Below are 14443 nucleotides of genomic sequence, written 5' to 3'. Positions count from 1 at the left end.
GCAGAAGCTTTTACATTGTTAAGCGGCGAGCGTGGAGATTTTTAGATGTAGCCTGTGTGTCACATGTTGCAAGGGTTGTCATGGTGAGTGCTGAATATCAAAGTATAGACACGTGTAAGACCTACACAAGCTGCTGGTGTGTAAATTAAAGTTGCCCTCAAGTAAAGACACAGAAAACTCATGTAAATGATGCATTCAGTATTTATGAACTGCGTCCTGGGAGATTTCTGTCAGCTAAACTCTGTCTGTAACGTGCAATGGACTGTCTGTTGTTCAAACCATCAATAATTCACGCAGACTTGAAGGAGTTTTATGTTGACTTAAAAAAAAAAAAAAAAAAGGAAAAAGAAAAAAACAAAACAAAACACAACAACTTGTGTCTGTTGTCTTTCCAGAATCACTGTTTTGGATGATGGGAGCCTCCGGATTGTCAACGTCACCAAATCTGATGCGGGAAGTTACACCTGCGTGGCCACAAACCACTTTGGGACAGCAAGCAGCACAGGCAGCTTGGTTGTGAAAGGTAATTGTCATTTTTATTGCCTATGACTGATACTCCATCTCTAGTGTTTAAGAGCATCCCAAGCAGCCCTAGCATGCTGCACCTTTCCCCTTTGATGCTGATGCGAGTGGAGCCTGGGGAGATTAAAGTGTGTTTTGCATCTCAGAAACCTGCTGAGCCTTGTGGGTGGGAGACAGCATTAACAGCAAGGAGGTGTCTGTGGTTGCGCTAACTGATGGTGCTTACAGCAAGTTAATGCATTTGTTTTCACACGTGGTTTAAAATTATACTGCAGACGAATCGGGAACTGTGACACAAAGCCAGGTCCCTGGACCCTGCCATTATATGACTTGTTTTTAGCAATGGCCGCTAGTCATGCTTGAGAAATACTCGGTGTTGCTGCAGCCAGCTGCATCCAAAGATTCAGTTTTGCAAAGGACTTGTATAAAGCTATAGCATTCCTGTGGAGAAACATTGCCCTCGGCATGCTGAGATTGGGTGGTGTCCATTAGAAACATGTCTTATCTAATTGAACTTCATTTATTCTTATTATTCCTAAACTTCAATCATCTTTTAAAAAGCCTTTTGAACTCTTAATACATCTTGTCTTGTTGCAGAACGATGCAGGAATTTCACCCTTGCAATACAATGTCATAGTTTTCTAAAAGGCACACAAACTCTGATTTATTGTCATTATTTCTTATCCAGGGCTGAATTTTTGCATTTCAGGAATTCTGAGGGTTTATTCATGTGTATTCAGAATTTATCTGTCAAATTCTGGGTTTTTTTCAAAAGTAAAAGCTGTAATGCTTGACAAAGACATTTAAAGTAATCATTTGATAATACATTTGCCGGTCTCTCTCATTGTTTAAATTAATTTTTAACCTGCTTATGAGTAGTCCAATGTCTGATGAATTATTACAGGCAATGAACATATAGATGATTACACCTATAATCATTTTCTATCTCCTCCTTATTTGGGGAAAAGCCTATATTGGATAACAAATCAGGAAAGATTGATTACAAAGCAATAAATCAATCACAGAGCTCTAATGCTGTCAGTTTTAATTCTCCCATATATTGGCATTGATGGATAGTATATGGTTGGAGACTCTCCCCATCAATTATTTATATGGTATATAGGGAATATTTTAAAATGTTTCAATGTTTTCAATGTTTCAGAGGTTTTAATCTGTGGGTTTTATAGTCGGAGCACATTTCAGCAAGTAATACCAAGATCAAACAAGTGCTGATAAAGCTGGTGAGCCCCTGTTGCAGCTGTAAACTGCCGGTGACAGTGATACAGCAGCAGGTTTTTCTCGGAGCAAGATGTTTGTCTCTGCCTTAGCTAGCCAGTCAGGTATTTATAGTTAGATGGGATGTTTCTGGGCTTGTGCTTCATGGCTCTTGGCCCTTCTGCTTCCCTTACGCAAAGGGGCCGGCGGTGCAGCCCCAGGGTGGGGGACTGTGTTATCCCTTCATGTCTTCTGCTGTAGCATATGGACACCAAGAGTTCTTTGGGGCTGGGGTTGTTTCAGATACCTTGTATGGCACTTGTCCATGCCCTTGTTGATTCCTGCAAATAAAAACAGTCAAGTGAAGATCGGCATTAGATCTTTATGTGAGCTGACTCTGCCTTTTCTTAATCTGTGTTGTCCTAAGGATGCACCCACAGCAAATAACTAAGAAAGCAGCGCTCAGGAGAAACGAACATCTCAAAGACCCTGTCTATTATTAAAAGTGTCGATCAGCTGCTGTCTGCCCCAGAGCAAAACTGGAGAGCAAAATGGTAAACCCAGCCCAAACGTTCTTGCCTGGGCAGCGTGGGGACAGCAGGAGGGTGGTGCGTGCCCAGGGCAGGGGCACCGGCTTCGCACCCCCGGGCTGGGCACGGCTCAGGTCGTCCCGGTTTTCCGAGTGCTGCAAGGCACCAAGGGCTTGACTGGGGGCCTGCGCTTCAGGGACCACTTGTTCCACCGTGAAAAAGCCAATCATTGAAAATAGGACTGTGTTTCGTTTCTGTTACGGAAGAGTCATGCTTCTGTAGTTCATGGCTTATCCTTTCTTCCTCGCAGTACCCAAGGAATAGCCCGTAACTCCGAGCACAATAGTCAGCAGCTATTGTACCTGATCTTTGGGTTCACGTGGTTTACAAATCACTTTTCTTTGCGGTAAGGTTATAAAGGATTAGCAAGTACTTTTTTCTCCCTCAGTGCTCCGTTTTAACTCGATTCCATTAGCATTAATGGGAGCGACACATGTGCATGAAGCAGAGAATAAACTCTTAAGCCCAAGATGTGGATATTAACAGCAAACTGAGAAATGCAATTTCAAAGTCTATCCCATAAAAAGTATAAAAGAGCAGAAACTATTCTGAACTCCAAATGAACTGTGTAAAATACTGTATTTTATACTGAAATGCTTGAGTTTCTCTGCCCTAAGTAAAACACCAGCAAGTTTTGACAGAAATGTGACTGAATACTTTCTTTTAACTCAGTTTTGTGGTGTACAAAAAGACTAATTTATCAGCTGATGAATTTTTAGACCTAAGATGTGCTTATATTCTTTTCTACCTCATCTTATGTCATTGAGTAAAAAACTGTGAAGGTCAGAAGACATTTTTTTCTAACCTTCCTGTGTTCTTCCATAAATATTGCAGGTTCTCTCTCTCTTCCCCCCCACCCACCCCCTTCTTTCTCTCTCAGGGAGAGATGCCGACAGTGTCAAAAACAGTGTAGGCAAGGATGGGAGGAGGAGGAGGAGAATATCTGCTACACCGGAACCAAGGAGCTTAAAATAAATCTCTGGCAAACAACCAGAGAGGGGTGAATAAATATTCATATTATGCATGAGTAGACAGCTTAAAAATACAAAATTCTGACAGGTGCCCATAGGGCTGTGTATTAACATGCTGTTGCCAGAACTGGTGAACCTTGGTGGTTTTCTGAACTGGTGAGATTGTGGTTGGGTTTGTTCTGTTGGTTGGTGCTAAATGAGAACTGCTCTGGTCTCCGAGACCCAAAATCTTGCAAACTTGCATGTATGGTTTTACCTTTAAATTAAAAAGCAGGGCTGACTTTGTAGGGATAGAGAAGAATCCCACAGACAGTGTTCAGAGCTATGTAAAACATGGCATGTGTTTACATGTAGTATATAAATATTAATTTTTCATCTTTTCCCAGTTTTTCCTGTCCTTGAGGATAAATGTTCAATTCTTCCAACACACAGAAAGACTGTAGGCTTTCTCAGTACCAGGGGATTAAATGACAAATACTGTAAACAGACATGGACCGTACAGTATGAGTTTATTTCTATTTAATGCAGTGATATAAATTGGCTATATAGTAGCAGCTCTGAAATAGGAAACTAATTGCAAGACATTGCAATAAAAGCTCTGAATATAGGAAGTTTGAGGAGAGGCTCCTGATGCTGGCATCCCAGCTTGTGCAATTACTAAGACCCCAATGAAGTTTCTCTGGCAGCGTTAGGTATAGAAGAAGCAGTGGAAACGAGCAAACGACAGGAATGCAGATAATAATAGCGTATCATCACCATTTATTTCAGAGGATGGGAAAATCCTTGTTGTATAGCTTGTTTCCCAGCAGACACACTAAATATATTGATGAGCCTGTGGCCAGCTTTGCTTTGGTGATTCTGGATGTGAATGGATCATGGCACCCGCTGTGGACGTGTGTGGCTGCTTCTCAAACATCTGTTTCCCTTTGGCTGTGTTCTGGGCTATAAATCCATCTATCTACCTTAATGGATGTATTTATATTATTTTTTGATATAAATTTATCTATAAATCTGATCAATCATCTTGACTCAGCAGCCTGTATCTCTGTGGTGTGGTCCTTGGTACTTTCCAGGCAGGCAGTAGCGATGTGGCGTGCTCCGGCGGGCGAGCGGTCGCAGAGGTAAGCGGAGCTGCTGCTGCTTGTGGACCTGGAGCTGTGTGCTGTGGAACTGGCCACACAGGAGCAGTGGCAGCGGTTGTCCTACAACAGGGATGGTTTCAGGTTTGAAAGCACTCCAGCCTGCTAGAGATGACTTTTCATACCATTTATTATCCAGTTGCCTTTGACTGCAGACCAGGATGATCTGTCCTTTCCAACCCTCACCACGGAGGTTTAATGGACAGAAGCTGTATGTGAGTGCCTGGACAAGGCCATATGTTTCTGGTTTGGTTGGGAAGTACAGCAATTCTGGTCACATCGTTGCGTCTCTGACAAGGGAAGTTCCGATGACTTTATTTGCCTGTTTAATTATGAGCCGCCTTTAACATTTTCCTACTGCTATTAGCTTGCCTCCTTTGGATTGTCATGGGAGGGCTCAAGGCAATAAAAGCCAGAGAATGTTTGTTAGTTGGTATACACGTTACTTTAGCAGGAAAAGGATACAAAGATGATGTTGGTAGGTTAGTTTTCCCTCATGCTTGAATAGACTGATAGTCTTGATTTTGTCCAGCACAGTGATCCAAATTATTTTCTACAAAACTACATATTTTCCATTCCAAGCCTATTCCTTTGTGTGAACGTTGAATTGGTGTATTGGACTTAAACTTGAAACACTTAATTAAATGCTGTAAATTCTGGCCTATTATCAGGTAACTTTTCAGAGTCCTCAAATGTTACTACCTTTAAACCTGCAATTCTTACTGTGTTATTCAAGTCCTTTAAAAACAGCTGGGCTCATAGTTCGCGGGCAGTGCTGTGCTGATCAGCGTGGACACAGTGTTCACACACTGTGAAAATAGTGTCGGTGGGATGGGGTGGTCTTCCCGGCCCATCTTGCCGTCTGTGCTTGTCTCCATTTTGACATCACTTGATCGCTATGGAACGATGTTCCTCAGAAAATGTGTTGCGCTTGCCTGGTATCCACGGGGCTGGAGTAGATTTATGCTGCTGTGGATTGTTTCAGTAGATAAGGAATAACGTTTTTTCCATCTTCAGAGATTATGACTGTTCTACTGCCTCTAAAGAACTGAAAAGAGTTTTGTTTTCCAGCTCCACAGGTATGCACCAGTGGAGAGCCACTGCTCTCTAATGACTGACCATCTGTCTGCTATTGCGTGTTTCAGAAGTTTTGTTTTGAACGTGGATGACAATGCACGGTGCAGGGTTTCTTAAGTCATTTGTGGCTTAATTTCCACATAATACAGTAAGCTGGTGTGTGCTAACGAGCACTCATGCAATCAAACAGAATTGCTTATGCCTCCTTTTCTATTTGTGCATAATGTTCTTTGGTTGGGCTGAGGTGACTTTGATACCTTGGTGCCCATCAGCCTTCTGAAGCTAAACGGCGCAGGGGCTGGTCACAGGTGTGTGTGCACCAGCCGCGCTCATCGTGGAACGCTGGCTATTGAACTTCACAGGAGCAGTTTCAGTCATTTGTAGCTCTTTCTACCTTTGAAGATGTCATTATAACCCCCCCATAATTGTGTTAAAGACAACTTAGTATAAAGCCTTGAATTGGATATTTTTTTAATGTATTCTCTGTTTAGAAATTCAAGGGTCTTGACAGACATTTAAATTAATCCCATGTTTATGTTATAGTAGTCTAAAGAATAAAACTCAGAAAATAGATCAAAGTCAGATAGAGAATTATGCAGTCTGAATTATATCCCTCATAGGTTTTCAGAGAATTATTTTATTCTTTTGGAAATGTTTACATGTTACCACGATTCTGATTTTTGTTGTTGTTGTTGGGTATTCATAAACTCAATCCACAGTGGTGTTGTATGAATTTTAGATCACATTTTTGTATTCCTTACGAAATTATTTCCATCCTTAGGATGGTGTACGTGTCTGTTTATATCTTGGGTTATAGTTAAAGACAATTTATTTCTGTTATCACAGACACTGTTTCTGCATACCAGAGCTGGTATTGCTGACTCTGTTCTTTAGCATCTGCTCTGGCTTCAGTGCCAGCCTTAAATCTAACGCTATGGCCATTTGCACCATTGAGATCAGCAAATACTGGACTTGCCTACAGCTGAGCGAGTTCTCAAATAGTGCCGCTACTGGCTCCATCAGTAAAAAAAAAAGTGCTGTTTAATAAACCTAATTTCTCCCGTAGTCAAAAATACATATAGCTTTCTTGAAATACATCTACTGACCTCTGCAGAGGCGTTAGGTGCGTTAACAAGCGTCTGAGCGTCTCTACTTGTCAGTGCACATGCTGAGTGGGTCCGGCTGCAGAGGAACTGTGTAATGGTTTTACTTTGCAGTTGTATGCAATGCTAATCTTTCAGCAAGGAGTGTGTCCTTTGCTGAGCGCCCCCCCCCCCCTTTTTTTTTTTTTTTTTTTTTTGTAATTGAGGAATACAAATAACGCTAGTGCCATGAATTTTGCCAGCAGTTCTCAACTATGTCATCACTACTTCTGACTAACTGGGATGTCTGTTGCTTGGGGTGGGGGTGTTAACTTTCCCAAGAGGGGGAATAAGACATACATTAAGATGTTGTGGTTTTTTTACATTAACCAGGAGAAAAATGCAGCAGATACTCAGTTCTGTTGACCCATTTAAGCACTATCCATATTACCAGAAACCCACTCTCTGCCTCCCTGATTTCCTCCTGTCAGTTATGTTGCTGCTGCTTTGCTCATCTGGAAAGCTCTACCAGAAAGCTGCTGCAGGTGTTTTCCATACCATCCATCCATCCATCCATGTGTTGTGGGCTTAGTGGTTAGTCATTTTGAAACATGAATAGCCCCTCCGTAACTATTCCCAAGGTCTGGCTTGATCCATCAGTGTTTAAGGTCATACAAGGTCGTTATTTTTCTTTCCTCACTCTTAAACTCAATCTAATTTAAATTCATGTTGGTTATGCCTCAGCCCTTAAGAAAGGCCCTGGTTAAATGACACCTGGTGTTGGAAGCACAAAATATAATCTAAAAAATAGAGGCAGAGTTTAAAGTAATAATCCCAGAGCAGCGCTTTAGGGCTGTCCATATTTTACGGGCTTTTTATAATTATGCTGGATAGTACATGAGGTATGTGTTCGGCCAGTACCAAAGCCAAGATTTCCAACACTTACCAAAGACTCAGAACTCTGAAAAAGTCAAAAGAAGTTTTGTAATCGTTAAAGGTTTTTTTAGTAGTTGGACACAGTTCTGTGTAGTCCAGACATGAATGAATATTCCTTATCAGGCTTAACACATTGTTTTAAAAAATACCAGGGAGAAAAAGTCAAGTTAGAGTACAAACTGTTGTTCTCTGGAACCTCTAAATCAGGGATTTGTAGGCAAAAAAGGGTTAGAGAGAGCCATGGAGTTACGTGAGCACTGATTGATGCATGCCTACAGGTTGCTGTATTCTCATGTTCTGGAAATAAAACTTCTAAGTTTGAAAAATCTTTCTTGACTTCTAGCTCACAACCAGTATCAAATGCTTGATTTTAACAATTGACAATGAAAACAATAATCTTTGGCTGTAAAACTGCAAAGGAACGTATTCAGCTCTAATTGGACTGTTTCCACCAACACCAATTATTTCTAGAACACAATTAAGGGTCTTTTAGTAGGTTTAAGTAAAATTATGACCCAAAGCACTGCATGAAAGGCACAGTTATAAATGAGAGAGCTGCACATCCACCGCATATATGCCTCCCTCCTCTCAAACGTGGTAGCCCCAACGCTTCAGGCTGTGCTTTGCAGGAGCTCCTTAATGAACCCTGGGTGGAAGAACTGCCAGTGGAAACTGGTGGAGCTGGTATCTAGTAGATACCTCAGGGTCCTTGCAGCTTGTAAACAGCTCTTCTCCATATGGCACTTCAAACACAAGGCTTAATCAAGTGGTTTATAGTTTCAGGCAACTTCCATGTTTATTTCCAACTGCAAACCACAGCCAGGGTTGAGGTTGCTGTACAGTGCCTTCTCCAGACTGCCTGCTGCAGCTCGAGAGAGCTCACCTTTGTGTTTGGGAGCTGGCAGGCATGTCTCCTCTGCGCGTTACACCTGGGTCTGGGGGACACTGGATTTTTCTCCCAGCTCCGTTCAGGTGAGAACTTGAGGTCACCAGAAGAATCAGGTCAGCCTGAAAGCACCCCAGGGAAAATGAAATAGCTGGGTATCATATCAACATTTCCATTTTTTTGACAGTTAATTGAAGCAAAAAGGTTGTAATTATTCTGAGATTACAGAAGTGGCAAAATGAGAAGCAGATGCCCCATCTGCCATCGAGCCTTCCCCCAAGCCACCCCTCCTCAGTTCTGCTCAGACCTGCTTTTTGCTTTTGATTTCCTTAATGTCAACTTGTCAAACATGACAGCCGTGAGCTATTAGTGGCATTGTGCCGGGGAAGGGCACTGACCTGGCTGGAACACTGGTGGGGATGGTGGCAAGCGTCAGACGGAGCAGCCCGTGGCTGGGCATTTCCATCGGCCCCACTGGGGACGTGCTATAACACAAGTTTGCCGTCAGACTGTTGAGTGAGACGTAACTCAGCTTGTGAATGAACAGCACAGCAAGAGCTGTTGGCTTCTTATTTGGGAAGGAAAAAAATTAGGTCATCTGCTAAGGACAAAACCAGTAAAAGGCAAAGAAATATGTAAATGAAATAAGCTGTAAAATACCAGTGGTTTGCTCTTAGGGCTAGTTGAATGAAGTAAGTTAGGGTTTTTTTCTTGTAAACACTTACTGATCATAACAAATAAAACTTGTAAACATAATGCAACGGTTAAGCTTCATTAAATTTGCAGCAGACAATTAATTTCTTTCAGGCAATTCAAAGGGTCTTCTGTAGTACTGATTCAGTTTAATTGAACATATTACCACAAGCAGACAATAAGAAATATATTGAAGATATCTATCTAGCTTGCACAGAAAACCTTGTGTGTTTCATTTTCTGTGGCTGTCACAGGCCTTACTAATTGCCTCATTTTGTCTGTTTTACAATCAGTATGATTTAGCCATTAACATGATAAAAGTCATCTTGGTGAAGAGCTTGATATTAAAAAGCATAGATCTCCAACCTATCTCACTTGCCAATTTTGGACTTATTGCTAGCATTATTAGAGTTATATTTTTAAAAACAGAAATACAAATATATTGACTCTTACAGAACAGCTTCTCCAGGTACTTTGCCTGCCTGATTCTGAGGTACAGAGTGCCAGCTGGTGTGAAACACTTCCTCTGGATCATGGTAAATGCAGCAGATTCCTTCCCCCTTCTTCCCTCCCCACCACCTTCTCCTTTCTCTGCAGTGTCCCTCCAACCCCGCCCACCTTCAGGCACATCAGAGGTCTCAAAATTGATAGGTGCACAGGTAAATAAGATAGTCAAGACAAGAGCAAGTGGCTGATGCTTATAAATATACCTGATTCAGGACATAATGTAGAAGAAACCCCACTTTTTTAAGGAAAGTTTAACCATTATGTCTGTATAACCTGTAGGGAAAAAAAAATCCTATTTTTGTTCTGTATTTTTATATTATAAACCCACAATTTATTGCAAGGTTAGCATTATTGCAACCTTTTGTGCCATGAAAAAAAAAGAAGGGTTAGAATAATTCCTTGAAAAGGTCAGCATTTTTGTTTTAGGAATTTTCTTGTCCTTTCCCAAAAAAGCAAGAGGTTCAGGAGTTCTGAATCATCAATAGAAGACTGGGTTGTTTATCTCATCATTGAAGATCAAATCCATACATCAGCTGAAAGAGGAGGTGACCTGTAGGTTAAACACAGACTCTTAATGAGACGAAAGCAGGTTAATTAACACTTTTCATCAACTTGCTTCAATTTATTTTAACATGATCCATTTCAGAAAGGTTAAAATATTTTTCAGTTTTTGAATACAAATGGAAGCCCAGCATAGTTAAAATGAAACCATAGGTCAGGCACTTCTGATAGATATTTTAATCAAGATAAATGCGGTGCATTTGATTATGTATTTATGTAGTTTTATGTGATTATGTATTTATGTAGTTATATCACATAGTATTTATGTGATTGTGTATGAAACATAAACAACAAACTATTTTATGCAATAGTTAATTTCATAAGTGAAGACGACTAGCCAGAGCTTGTTAACTGGAAGCTACTGTAGACCATGGACAGGGACAAATTCATAAGGGAATGTGTTTGCCTTAACATTTTCCACTCATTCCCCTGGCTGTTGCAGAGGATTACTTTAGCCTTGGAGAAGAGCTACTACACGAAGTAGGAAAGGCTGAGGTCTGTAGTATGAGCCAGCGTGGCACAGCCCGGTTAATGAGGTGGTACGGCCACGTGGAGCCAGCCAGAAGCGTGCTCAGGAGAGTCGGTCAGCTGGAGGTGGCTGAGCTGATTGACCTGTGCCGTGCCGGTGGCTCTGGCACTTAGCAGGTCATGCTGCTGCCCTGCACACAAATGGGCTGCTTAAGAAGAAGGGAGTCCAGCTGGGCTTGGATATAAGGGGACATATCAGTTCCTGCAGCTTTGTGTGTCTTAGTGGAGTTACCTCAGATTTCTGGCAGGGGAAGATCTGTCTCCTTGAGTTTTCATTTTATGGAACTATTTTGGTTTCTAGAAAAGGAAACGTGATGGTTGCACTGCTGTGGGATGTGATCGCTTGTCTCTTCCTTGCTCAAGAAGATCTTGCACTGTAAGTCTACTGACATTAGGAGTTTTGCCTTCATCCCAGAGTTCATGCATACATACAGCTCATTCATACATACAGTTCATACATGCATACAGTTCATACATGCATACAGCTCATTCATACATACAGTTCATACATGCATACAGTTCATCCTTTTCCAAAGCAGTGGGATGAACTTCCAGATATGAGTTTCATGGAAATCCCACCAATCTTGGGTCAATTAGGGCCATACTCTAAGAGAAAACAATACAACAGAGAAAACTGAGATCATTGTAGCATATGGTGCTGTTGTAGAAGGTGGGAGCAGGTCTCCCTAGAGCCACTTCTCTCCACACAGAAGCAATTCAGTCTGGTTCGGATGGAGATGGGGGAGATAATGATCTGAGCATGGCATGCATTGAGAAAGTGACTCCCGATCTCCGTTTCAGGTACAGATGAAGGAAGCGGTGTGAGAGAATAAAGGAGCAAAGTGATAATGGCTCTCTTATCCTAAGAACGTTATATCCTTGAAAGTAGTGACTAAGAACAGGCTGGCCTGAAGGCTATGTTTCTAACATCAAAGATACAGAGGAATTGTTTAGAGAGCACATTTTCCATCGTAGGAGGAAAAAGCATAAGAGTGTTGCAGACAAGAAACTGGGACAGGACTTGGGGAAATATCAGTCCTTTTGTGTGTTTTCTCAGAAGCATTTTTTGAAGCAGCTTAGCAGAACCAAACTTCTGAGGTTTTCAGCTGTTGTGACTTTTTCTCCCTGAGCCCAGCCGGACTGCAAACAGGTTACTCAAAGTTGCTTATCAGATAATAATAGTCAAGTGGCACATGGATAAGGACTAGGAGTGACGGGTTTTGACACATCAGAGAGTAACTGCAGTGCTGCTGAACGATGATGAGCTGAGGCTTCAATATTAGGGACTCCTGGGACCCGGTTTTCCCCTCTTCTAATGCAACTTAAGTAAGATTATAAGCAATCACATCAAAGTTAGTATGGAGACTATTGTCTCTTGTCTTAATAGCAAAATCATGATGGTAGAGAGAGTTTAGTACTGGGCACCACTGGAGTGGGTTAGGTTCTAGGTGTACTGTATCGCAGTGCTCAAGCCAGTCGTTTGGGAATACAACACGAGTACAAACGGTCATGACTCCAAAGCAGGTTGACTCAAATACAAGGAAGTTTTCTCACTGAACTGACTTGCCATGGCTTGGGTTGGTTTTCTCTGTCACACACGCATTTAGAACGTGAATTTTGCTTTCATTATGTTTCAAGTTGTGAAGTGTATTGTGAACAACTAGTGTTTGAAATTGTAGGGTTTAGTACTATGTTTTCTTCTAGACTTGTTGCGAATACATCCCACTAATAATATTTTTTAGAGTTCATTTAGGAAGTAAGCAGGATTTCACTAGTGAAAATTTCAGTTCCTTTCATGTCTAAGCACATAGTAGAAAGTCTCCATAAAAATTCAAGCCTGAATCCATTAGTCCTGGTAACTGAACTATTTGGTGCAGTTGGTGATGAACGTTATTCCCTGCAGCAGAGAACCAGGAGTGGAAGTGTTGGACAAGTGCTGTAGACCATGACTGAGGCCCAAGCAAGGCTGTGTGCTTGAGGCCAAATTTGTCCATCGCTGAAACCTGGAAGGAGAGATGGTAGCGCTGACATGCTATTTCTGCCTTCTCTGTACTTAGCAAGCTGGATCCCAATTCTTGTTTCGAAATTACTTACACAAGAAAAACTTGTGGCTAATTTGAAATAAAATGCCATGCAACAGGAGAAATGTCAGGGGTGCTTTTTAATGATGCTCTGTGTTGAATATTTATTTCGTAGAGTAGGAGCTGGGGGTTTTGAGCATGTTATAATGCTCTTGCAGGTTGTTATTTTCATTTCACATGTGATCCTGCCACCATCTCGCCCCTTCCTGTAACACTGGTACCAGGGCTTAACCAACGAGAGAGAAAACCAGTAGCACGTCTGTCAGAAGAAGGGTTTGTCTTCTCGGTGTGTCACTAATTAACTGGAACGAGACACATCCTTGCAAGAGAGCACAGGACACTGGGAGACCATCTCGCCTGCACCAGGGAACAAATTAGACCTCTGTGGCCCTGGGAATTTTTTTTCAAAGTTTGTTTTGTTGGTTCTGTTCTTAGTGTCACTTGATCTGTTCAGATAGAGGTGTTGGGCTTCAGTCTTGCCTGTGGTATCCTGGAAGGCTCAACAGGGTTTCAAGATAAGCTTAAATAAAAATATCTGCGGTGCACAGTGGTATAAGATGACAAAATAGTTTATAATGAAGTTCTTATTTCCATTTTATAGGCTGGGCAAATAAGGCAGCAGAGATTTTTAATGACTTGCTGAAGGTCAGAGAGAAAGCAAGGAGGAGACCTGGCTCTCTTCCCCTCCCTCTGAGGTCTGTGCCCATGCTGGCCTTCACCCACAGAGCGGCCCACTCTGCGCTCTTCCTCCTCTTTTGCTTATCTAATCCTCTTTCCCGTGGAATTCTGTTCAGCTTAATTGTTCACATTTGGTTGTGATTCAAAGTCAAAATAGTCAAACTAGTGCTCAGGAGGCTGGCTCCCCTGCTGTGCTTGCCGAGGCAGGGCCATGTGCGAGCCTGAATGCACTTCCTTACGGACTGCTGAACAGAGCTCCCATCCCCCCTCTCTTGCTTTTCCTGCCTCTGGTGCCCGACTCTTGTTCTTTGGATGCTTTAGCACAAGTGCTATTGCACTTTCTTCACTTGACTTAAACTTGCGGGTACTTTTTGATAACGTATGTTTTCGAGTTGTTCTGAACAGGCTTAAACTTTTCTGTTTTTTATATGCACAACTTCAATAACAATTCAGTGTTATCATTAACTAGAGGAATATGTTTTCTATTTGAAGGAAATGGGATGCTACCTGTAACAGCAATACTTTTTTTCTAAGTGTTATTTTATTAAAAAGTCTGACTTTTTGAGGTGACTTTTTGAGGTTGACCTCTTGAGCTGACCTGGCAAGATTTTTTAAAAACTGAAAATAATTTTTTAAGTTGCTTGCCTAAGTGATTGCCCTACCTGCCTGCAGACTGTCAAGCCTCGTCCTGCCCAGTGCATAACAACTTCTTAATTATGTCTTGTCGTCTAGATGTTATTTCCTGAGGCACCATAGAAATGCCCAGTTTTCTTTTTAGTGTAGAATGTAAATAGCTTGGGAATTTTAGATCTTTCTTTTCTGTGGCAGAGTCATTACTCTATGGGAGCTATTTGCGAGAACATATTCTAATTATAAAATAGTAGGAGCAGATGCTGCTTTAGAGGAATACTTTGTTGAAGGCATTCATGGGATGGATACAGCAGCCCACCCTGCCGATAGGCCATCACAATCCCAGC

General features: G+C 41.7%; 1 protein-coding gene across 6 annotated transcripts in view; it reads left to right on the top strand.

Moving 5' to 3' along the window:
- The window catches only part of CNTN4 (contactin 4), a 336631-nt gene that overhangs the window by 296603 nt on the left and 25585 nt on the right, over positions 1–14443 (top strand). For all 6 annotated transcript variants that reach the window (XM_040593681.1, XM_040593676.1, XM_040593679.1 and 3 more), the window contains one exon: positions 396–523. In XM_040593681.1, coding sequence (XP_040449615.1) covers positions 396–523 — 128 coding nt within the window. The remainder of the gene's footprint in view (positions 1–395; positions 524–14443) is intronic.

Source organism: Falco naumanni, chromosome 4 (genome assembly GCF_017639655.2).
Source record: "Falco naumanni isolate bFalNau1 chromosome 4, bFalNau1.pat, whole genome shotgun sequence".
NCBI classification, from domain to species: domain Eukaryota; kingdom Metazoa; phylum Chordata; class Aves; order Falconiformes; family Falconidae; genus Falco; species Falco naumanni.
The sequence above is the reverse complement of the archived record's forward strand: the minus strand, read 5'-3'. Positions and strand labels throughout refer to the sequence as shown.